Source organism: Alosa pseudoharengus, unplaced genomic scaffold, assembly GCF_046254945.1.
Source record: "Alosa pseudoharengus isolate Yale_2024_CS ecotype anadromous, Long Island Sound unplaced genomic scaffold, YU_APseudo_1.1 YU_APseudo_1.1_scf_19, whole genome shotgun sequence".
NCBI lineage: Eukaryota > Metazoa > Chordata > Actinopteri > Clupeiformes > Clupeidae > Alosa > Alosa pseudoharengus.
This window is the reverse complement of record NW_027468657.1, coordinates 7,782,250-7,792,935: the sequence shown is the minus strand read 5'-3', so window position 1 is coordinate 7,792,935 and position 10,686 is coordinate 7,782,250. Positions and strand designations below refer to the sequence as shown.

General features: G+C 45.4%; 1 protein-coding gene across 4 annotated transcripts in view; it reads left to right on the top strand.

The window, feature by feature from the left end:
• The window catches only part of LOC143132216 (transcription factor COE3), a 112,858-nt gene extending 102,998 nt beyond the window's left edge, over nt 1-9,860 (top strand). For 3 of the 4 annotated variants that reach the window (XM_076291591.1, XM_076291592.1, XM_076291590.1), the window contains exons 14-16: nt 4,444-4,626; nt 7,030-7,119; nt 7,897-9,860. In XM_076291591.1, coding sequence (XP_076147706.1) covers nt 4,444-4,626; nt 7,030-7,119; nt 7,897-7,928 — 305 coding nt within the window. In that variant the 3' untranslated portion in view covers nt 7,929-9,860. The remainder of the gene's footprint in view (nt 1-4,443; nt 4,627-7,029; nt 7,120-7,896) is intronic. The other variant, XM_076291593.1, reaches the window with a different exon arrangement.
• Nucleotides 9,861-10,686: the final 826 nt, after the last annotated feature.

Genomic DNA, 10,686 nt, shown 5'->3' with positions numbered 1-10,686 from the left:
ACATTCTAGAAGATTCTAATGTTCTAGTGGTAAATATGCGGCGTGCTGTAGCGGGCGCGGCTGTTAGCTCGTGGTACGGTGGGGCTCGTGTCGCGGCTGTTAGCTCGTGGTACGGTGGGGCTCGCGGCGCGGCTGTTAGCTCGTGGTACGGTGGGGCTCGCGGCGCGGCGGGCATGTTGGTTTTGGCACAGCTGTCAGCGGAACAGTTCTGAGCTGTCACTCACCCCACGGTAGCTCGCCCGCTAATGTACTCGCTCAGACTGGCTCTGTGTGGATGAGTGACTGTTAGTTTATGTTTATATGAGTGTGTGTGTGTGTGTGTGCGTGTGTGTGTGTGTGTGCGTGTGCGTGCATGTATATGTATGTCTGTGTGTGTGTGTGTGTGTGTGTGTGTGTGTTTGAGAGAGAGGGAGACAGAGAAAGAGAGAGAATGTCTCGAATGAATGATTTGAGAGAGTGAGAGAATGTATGTGTGTGTGAATGTGTGTGTGTGAGAGAGAGAGAGAGAGAGAGAGAGAGAGAGAGAAAGAGAGAGAGTGTGTGTGTACTGTATGTGAGTGTGTGTACTTGCGTGTGCATGTGTCACTCTGCATGAGCAATGTGTTAGGGAAGGGAGTTGCTAATTAGTTCAGAGATTCACCACAACAACCGCACATGCATAATTCACCCTGCATTTAGACAGCGTCCAACAACAGAACAGGAAAAAAAAAAACTCCAACCCAAAATGAAAAAAGAAACTACCTTTCACAAGAATATTTCCAGAATATATATCTCTCTCACTCCATTCCTCACAGCAAGATTTTTTTAAAACAGCGTTCTATTTAAATTACTTTGTGGTTTTTGGCTTCCCTTTCCTTAAAAAACCCAACTTAAAAACCCAACAATTAGTCTTTTTTAAACTTAAAGTCCCTATAGCCATGGCAGGAGTCCTGTAGTCTCCTTCCTGTAGCTCTCTGTAGCACAGTTCACCTTTTACCTGAAGTTTCTATGGCCATGACAGAAACATGGATTTCTTTTTACTGCATGGTTTTTTTTGTTGAAAGAGGGAGGCTTGCTGTTCTGCCTCATCGAGCGCTTCCTGTGATGGGCCGGACGCTGCGTGGGGAGAGGGATGAACCAAATCACTCACATAGTTGACGTGGATGTAAAGAGAAAATGGACGTACAGGAAGCCAAAATAAATCTTTCTCTTGCTCTCCCTCCCTCCCTCCCTCTCTCTCCCTCCCTCTCCCTCTCTCTCTCTCTCCCTCCCTCCCTCTCTCTCCCCCCCTTTCTCTCTCTCTCTCCCTCTCTCTCTCTCTCTGCTTCTCTCTTTTCATCTCTCGCCTAGTACATCTCTCTCTCCACTCTCAGTATCTTTCTCATTCTTTCTTTCTCACTCTCTTTGTCTCTCTCTCTCTCTCTTTCTCTGTCTTTTTCTCTCTTTTTCTATACCTCCTCTTCTTCCTTTCGGTCTGTTCCCCTCATCCGCTCAGGAAAGAACACCTTCAGGAATCTATGAGGTCATGGGAAAAGCAGCGGAGCCATCATAAAAAATACAGGATTTCATACTTCTGGTCCCCGTTCGCTGGAACATTACGTCGGAGTTATTGCTTTTTTCCCTCGCTAACGTTAACGTCCATGAAGACGGCTCTCTTTGTGCGCCTCGTGCGAAATTACGCACGCTGATTAAAACATCAATAATAAGGTGTATGCACTTATCAAACGCTCTGGGAACGTCATTTATTGGGGACGCTTAGGATTTATTTTTTCTTCCTCTTCTGGCGAATGGTGGAGCTTTACATCATCATCCCCTGACGCACGGACACATGCGCACACACACACACACACACACTCACACATGCACACACGCGCACACACACACACACACACACACACACACTCACACACACTCACACATGCACACACGCGCACACACACACACTCACACACACACACCCATACACATACACCCATACACATACAGCACTCACGCAAGGCTGGAGTTCGTCCTGGGTTCTCAAGCTCAGGCATCTCAACTGAACATGCTGGCTTACATCAACACGCAGTCATCACAGCATCTGTACAGTGTAACGTGGCATGCATCATGTGAAGTGACTGCTTTTCATGCTGAGCAGTTCCCCCCACCCACACCCACTTCCCCACCCACTCCCCCACCCACACCCACTCCCACACCCACACCCACACCCACACCCCCACCCCCACCCACTCCCCCACCTCCGAAAAGCACTTTGATGGAGCGTTTTGACATAATCCTTACACAAGCGTTTGGATTGCGAAAGCACTCATGTCCTAATGTTCCCTCGTCTCAGTGGCGTTGGTGGGGTGGCGGGTCGGGGGGGGCGGGGGGCAGAGGAGTTGCGTTTCGCTAATATCTAGGCAATGAAATCAGTCCTAACACCCTCTTTGAGCCATAGCATATGTCTGTGTGTGTGTGTGTGTGTGTGTGTGTGTGTGTGTGTGTGTGTGTGTGTGTGTGTGTGTGTGTGTGTGTGTGTGTAGGGCGAGGTTACTATCCTGTCCTATCGGTGTAGTAGACAACTCTCTTCATTTCAACATTTTAGCAACACTGCCCTGTCATGTGCAATCTCTCTCTCTCCCCCCTCTCTCTCTCTCTCTCTCCCCTCTCTCTCTCTCTCTCTCTCTCTCTCTCCCCTCTCTCTCTCTGTCTCTCTCTCTCTCTCTCCCCTCTCTCTCTCTCTCCCCTCTCTCTCCTCTCTCTCTCTTATTTTTCTCTTTCTCCCTCCATTTCTCTCTGGCTCTTTCACTCCGCGTCCTTTCACGCGCTCTCCTCCTACATGTCAGGGACTTTGGCTTGTAGTGGAGTGGAGTGGAGGGAAAAGACAGGAGGGGAAATAGGAGCTGGAGAACGCAAAAGACGACACAGTGCCAAGTGGCACACACTCTCTCTCTCTCTCTCTCTCTCTCTCTCTATATATATCCTTCTCTCACACTCTCTTCTCTACTTCTCTCTCTCACTTTCTCTTTGTCCCTCTCCATCGCTTTCTCTTTCTATTGCTCTGTCTCTCTCTCTCCCTCTCCCTCTCTCCCTCTCTCTCTCCCTCTCTCTGTCTCGGCCTCCACTTCCTGGTGAGGTTCCCAGCAGGAAGGCTATTGATGGAGGTCTGGCCGGGGATCAGGGAGGGAGCAGTGAATAGGAAACACATGTGAGGAACAGTGGAGGGAGCAGCAGTGCTGAGAGTCACACACACACACAGTCACACACACTCGTGCTTGCACACACACACACACACACACACACACACACACACACACACACACACACACACACACACACACACAGTCACACACACTCGTGCTTGCACACACACACACACACACACACACACACACACACACACACACACACACACACACACACACACACACACACACAGGCACGCACACACGAGCGAGCGCCCATGCATACACGCACACACACAAATGCGCGTGCATGCATGCATGCATGCATGTATGCATACACACACACACACACACATGCACACAAATACACACGCATGCAAGCACGCACACGCATACTAAACCTCTCTTTCTCTCTCTCTCTTTCACTCATTCTCTTTTTCACACACATACTCAGATGTGTGTGCACAAACGTGTACGCAGACACACTCACCCACAGGCATACGCAAGCACACAGACACCACATCCCTATACACACATACGTGCAAGGATATGCACAAAAGCACAAAGTCATTCACAGATGCACACACACACACACAGACAACAGACACAGACACACACACACACACACAAACAGACACACACACACACACACACACACACACACACACACACACACACGCACACACATGCACACGCATGCACGCACGCACGAACACGCGCACACACATAGACACACAGACACACACACACACACACACACACACACACATAGACACACAGACACACACACACACACACACACACACAGATACACACATCTGCTCACTACACATGCAGGCTTCACCTCAGGCCTGCTTTCACACAGTTGAAGACTTCAGAAATAATTAAAGTTGTTTAATTATAATGGATAAATTACTTCAGTGTGAATTCGACACTGACTCCGTTATTAACAATTACCACACCGCGCGTGGGGATTAATGAATTGTAAAAGAAAATGCACGCAAACCTTGGGACGATGCCGCAAGGGCCTCCCTGCCTTCATTTTGACCAGAAACAGGATGTTTTATCCAGAATAAAAATGTATTATGAACTAATCATTGTGCAGTCTTCAGAAAAAGGAAAAAGAAAAAGCCTCCCAGGTATATTGTGTCACCTACTGTACATCGGCACGATTAGCATGCAAAATGGAGTGAATGGAGTTTTTTTTTTTTTTCCTAATGAATCCATTGTTTCATTAACTGACTAACATACAATACACTCCAATGCAATGGAACTTAAACGGTGTGTGTGTGTGTTCCAGGTTACTCGCGTAACTCCAACAGTGTGTCACCTCGTGGCTACGTCCCAAGCTCCACACCGCAGCAGTCCAACTACAACACCATCACCTCCACCATGAACGGCTACGGAGCGGGCATGACCAACCTGGGGGTCCCCGGCTCACCCAGCTTCCTCAACGGCTCCTCCGCCAACTCCCCCTATGCACGTAAGTCACACACACACACACACACACACACACACACGCACACGCACACGCACACGCACTCACGCACACACACACTCACACACACACACACACACTCACTCTCACACTCGCTCTTACTCTCTCGTTGTGTTACCTGGCGGTCAGTGACTCTTGATAATGCAGGGCTTCTTATTCTAACTTACGGCTACCCTTGAAAAAAAGGGTTTTAAATGTGCAGAAAATGAGTTTGCTCTTGGTATGTGTGTGTTGACACTGGACCAGAGACTCCAGAAAGAACTGGACAGTCGATCAGTCGCCAGTTAGAATAGCTATGCTAAACTATGCCACCTCTATCAAGACTGCTTTTGAGTTTTAAACATAATCTTTTTAGCTTTTAGTGAATTGTGAACTGAGATCAAGTGTGGCCAGGTGTCAGGTGTACCCATCTGTGTATGCTGTACCATTCTGGAACGTTCTGTGTTCTCACTGTGGAGATCCTCCATCAACTCTTAACTGCCACTTCGCCTCTCCCATCGCTCTCCTCCACTAACACATTAACATCCTCCTCATGCTCCTTCTCCCCTGGGCACTGAGCCCTAGTCCAGACTGTCCCCCACTGTCTCAGGGCTAACATGCTCTACGTGAACCCCCCTTATGTGTGGTGGGCTTCACCGATGTCCAACTGTGACCTGTGCTAATGATCAGTGTCAGTCTATTCTGTTTGGTAGAGGTGATTTGACTTGTTCTGAAAAGGCAAGACAAGTTGATTTTCAAGAATTTTTAAGTAACAGAAGCAAGTGTTTACCATTGAAGTATATGTATATAAGATTTAGATTTAAAAATTCCAACAAAGATGATTTATTTAGTGAATAGTTGTGGTGGACCTTCAGATCTTCAACAAAGTCTGTTGTTATATGTTTATAATACCATGATAAGATTTAAATGGTTGAGTTTATTTTCTGTATACATTGTAAGTTGTATTTCCCCCTTGCTTTTTTCATCCTCACTGTGCTTATGAAACTAGCTCATAAGTACCCATTTGTGTATTCTTCCATAAGCAAATAACTGGGCTATTTAAATTGGTCCTACATTCAAAACTCAAGGCTACTTCAGCTAAAGTGGGCGTGAAGCAGCTTTTCTCAGGACATGCTCTGACTGCATATCTCTCTTACTAACAACCCAGATTAACCCTCAAGACAGTGCATGGAACATGACGACACTTTAATGTGCAAGAGTGAAATGACATTTTATGCAATGTGTAGCTTTAGCATATCATCACCCACAATAAAAAAAATAGAGTGAAACCACAATGCAATTTAGAATGAAATACAGTAGTTATCTGTTGCTTTGTGGGGTAGGGTGGGAGGGCAGGCGATAGAAGGGGCTCAGTGATGGAGACTGAACAGTTTCTCCTCAGCCCCTCTCGTCCCCAGTGGTGTTAGAGGTGTTTTCAGACAAAGTTATGGATCAACTTTGCCCTCCCAGTAGCTCCCGCTCCCAACCCCCCCGTTTCATGGTTGCCCCTCCCTCCTTCCCTCCCCCTGCATCCTGCATCCTCCATCTTACCAGTAACAGCTGCATGAGTGGCCTGTGCTCGTCTCCATTCCTTCTGTACATATCCGCCTGCCTGTCTGTCTGCCTGTCTGTCTGCCTGTCAGTCAATGTTTTGCTGCCTGTCACCCACAATAGCCCACAACTGGTGGCATTGGCCTCTTCACCCCCCCACCTCCTCCTCTTCTACCTTATGCACCTCCACCCTCTCTCCTCATCCTCCATCACCTCCTCCATCACCTCTCTTCTCCCTCCCCTCTCTTCTCCTCCTCCTCCTCTTCTACCTTATGCACCTCTCTCCTCATCCTCCACCACCTCCTCCCTCCCCTCTCTTCTCCTCCTCTTCCACCTCCTCCTCTTCTACCTTATGCACCTCCATCCTCTCCTCCTCCACCTCCTCCACCTCCTCCTCCCCCACCTCCTCCACCTCCTCCTCTTCTACCTTATGCACCTCCATCCTCTCCTCCATCACCTCTCCTCCTCCACCACCTCCTCCTCTTCTACCTTATGCACCTCCATCCTCTCCTCCACCACCTCCTCCTCCTCCCCCACCTCCTCTTCTACCTTATGCACCTCCATCCTCTCCTCCATCACCTCTCCTCCTCCACCACCTCCTCCTCCACCTCCTCTTCTACCTTATGCACCTCCATCCTCTCCTCCATCACCTCTCCTCCTCCACCACCTCCTCCACCTCCTCCCCTTCTACCTTATGCACCTCCATCCTCTCCTCCATCACCTCCTCCTCCACCACCTCCTCCTCTTCTACCTTATGCACCTCCATCACCTCCTCCTCCTCCTCCACCACCACCTCCTCCTCCTCCTCCTCCATGGCTGGCCCTCTCTCATTCTCTCCTGTCCATATGATCTCTGCAGTCAAACAGAAGAGTGCCTTCGCCCCCGTCGTGCGGCCACAGACCTCCCCGCCCCCCACCTGCACCGGCACCAATGGGAGCAGCCTACAGGGTGAGCACCCCCACCCCCTACCCCCCTCCCTCTTGCCTCTCTCCTGCTTTTTTCGGGCCACTTCCACCCCCTGAGGAAAAAAGAAAGTGTGTGTGTGTGTGTGTGTGTGTGTGTGTGTGTGTGTCTGTCTGTATGTATGTGTGAAAGACAGAGAGTGAGCAAATGGGATGCAGTTCAAAATCTTGCATCAGTTGTGTTCCACTAGTGATGCTGTGCTGAGGTCAAAGTTGATCCATAACTTCAGAGTTTCTAGAATATTCCAGCTTGTCATAATACTGTTTATTTCAAAAGCAAAATGAATGCACTTGCTTTTGACTGCAGTTGGTCCCTGAAAATGATCTATTTGATGTTATATGAATGTGAAACTGACATTAAAAATCTCTAATTGGATATGCCCTTTCATTAACATGCAATCATCATGGGTAAAGCACTCTCTTAATGGACTCAGATTCTGAGGTGATATGTAATATTAAATGTTAAGTGATCTGGGTAATTTGGCCAGTTTGGCAAAATTGAATTTCATGATATATGCTATTAAGTTTATGATATGTTTTCCCCCCTCCCTTTAACCTCTATTCCAACTGATCCCTGTCATTCAGTGTTGATACGATCAATTTTATCTCACATTTTTCATTTCAACTCTTGTCCTCTCCCACATTGCACAAAATGTCACGCATGGTGAAATAACAAGCAGGGAAAAAGAAAATGGTCAACATCGAAAAGATAACCTATATGTTTATGTTCTTTTTTTCTCTCCTCCTCCCTTTCCCCTTTCAGCTATGACCGGACTCATAGTGCCCCCCATGTAAAAAGGGAGGACTGCCCTTTGAAGGCTTTTATTGTGCCCATGACAAACTCACTGGCCCAAGAACTCCCTCCGACAGCAGCTTATCAAATACCATCATCCCACTGAGGAGAACGATGAAAAAAAAAAAAAGAAAGAAAGAACACCCTTTACACCTGGACAACTGAGAGAAAAAAAGAACGATGAAAAAGAAGAACTAGAAGAGAAAAAAAAAGAAAGAAAAATTCACCTGGCAACCAGTGCCCCTGGAGTCAGTAGGTTATGTTTGTGTTGGTCTTTTGCCTTCATCACCATTTTTTTGTTTTGCTTCCCTTTTTATTGGGGGTGGAGGGGGGGGGGTTCTTCTGTGTGGATGCTGAGAAGGCTGATGCTTACACTCTTGTCACCAGATGGCATTTTTGTGCATTCAGTGATGCTGTACGGGTAGGACTATCTGAGATGCTATCGCACCGCAGACTGTGTGCCGTGGCTTTGATATGTAAACGGGCCCCCCTTGACTGTGAACTGGGTGGGCTTACGGCTCAGTCGTGAATGGAGGACAGACTCTCTCTCTCTCTCTCTCTCTCTCTCTCTCTCTCTTTCCTTTTTCCTTTCTCTCTCTCTCTGCTTCATATCCTTGTGCTGTTCCTATCATGAGAAAACAGAGGATGTCAAAACATGAAGTCCATCCAAAATTAGAACAAGGAAATAAAATTAACAAAAACAAATGGAACAAACTGGATCCCATAGGATCAAAATACAGACTTTGTCTTTTTTCTAAAAAATTTCTCCCACACACACGTCAAAAACACCAAACCACTGCAAATCAAATTTTGTTTTGTCAGCAGTTGTCCAGGATTCAGAATGTCACATTTGTAAATGGACTGCAAGTCCGACATTCAGCCCATAAAGGGAGAAAAAGAATTTGAATTCAGGTGAGGAAGACACACAAGCCTTTGTTCATATCTAACGAAAGCCAGGGAATTCCCTTGTCTGGGATGTCAATCATTTTTAAAATCAAATTGTCAAAGTAGGTGCAGTACATTTGAAGGTATGTGGGATCGGTAGATTTTATCCAAGAATGCTTGATGCAGTTTTAATCACATTTAGGTACTGGAGTTTATTGTTGACCTTCCTATTGTGCTTTTTTTGTATGTATTTATAAAATATGTTTTGGGATTGATTTGGTGATTTAGGCCTGAATAATAGTATCAAATATATATGTAAACACATTTGATGTCTTAATACCTTTTAGATATTGTAAAAAGAGTGAGGAAGTAATAACAATAATAATGAATTACACATTTTTGTAAAAACAAAAACGAATGAAGTCTAGACATTACCAGGCCACCCTGTTTTTTTCAAAGCAGGATTGAAGCTCATCCACTTTTGTAAAAACAAAACAAAAGATTTTTTTTTCTGATTCAATATTTAACTTTTTTTGTAAACAGCATTTGTGTTTTCCTTGGTCTTCTTGTTGTTTGTGTGTTTAATGTGAAATGTGTATAATCATAGTTATCTCTTGATGCACTATTTTAGTTGGGGCACTTATGAGAGCAATGCATCTTAGCAGAGAAAAGAAAACAAAAATTGTAAAGAAAAAAAAAAGAAAAAAAGTAATACAAATATGCACAGATATGTTTTCAACCATTTTTGGATTGAATTAGTCTTTTCTTTTTTTGGTCATAATAGCTAAAATGGCTACACTTTCATCATGTGAATTTTTTCTATATTTCTAAAGCTTTCCCATAATATTCCCTACTCAATGTAAGGTTACTTTCTTAGATTAGACTCTTCTCATCACTCGACTGCTTATTATCTGGTTCATCCCCCATCAGAACTGTAAACCCCAGATCTCAACATTGTATTTTTTATTTTATTTTTTTTGTGAAGACGAATGTAACATTCTTGTTTGTAAAGAATCATAGCTGCACAGATTTTTTGAAACCTGTCGAAAAATGTCCGCAGGAGGAGGGGGATGGGGGGGGTGGGGGTTGCTCAGAGACATGACCACCACTTCCCTCTCTTCCCATTCAAGCGTTCCACTGATGTTTATTGTTGTTGTTGGTGATGTCGTTGTTATCGTTGCTCACACTCTGTACCATCTTACTTATGCAATCTGTATTTACTGTAATGCAAGCAACTGTCGTTCCACTTCTCTGTGGGGTAGTTGTGTGATCAAAATAAAAAGAACAAAAGATAATTGATGCCTTATAATAGACTGTGCTCCAGCCCAAGCTTTTTCTGTTGTTTTGATATGCTACGATTACAAATTACAAAAGGTGGTCTTAGACACTTGTCAGCATTCTTTGCTTCAGTGTGAAAATATTTATGGTTGTAATTTGACTGATAGACTCTCAGAGGTCTCACAGTAGTTTTCTTGAGTAGCATATTTTGTTATTTGGGGGATTTTGTTTTTGGACGTATAGGGACATACACAATTTTTGTACATGTTTTTTGGAGGAGACTTGATGCTGAAATGGAAATGAATACAATATCAGAATTCCATGTGTATTTGAATAGTCAGCAACAACGGCAACATACTGTATGTCTGTATATTTTGTAAATGACCTGGCTTGTGGGGACACAAGGACCTGATGTCACTGTCTTTGGTGTGTGTGTGTGTGTGTGTGTGTGTATGCACAAGAGTGAGCGCGCGGGAGAGGGCGCGGGCTGTTTGTGTGCTGTGTGTTTCTCTGTGTGTGTGTGTGTGTGTGTGTGTGTGTGTCTGTGTGTGTGAACTGTGTGTATGTCCCACTACAAAATTATTTCTATGTCAAGAG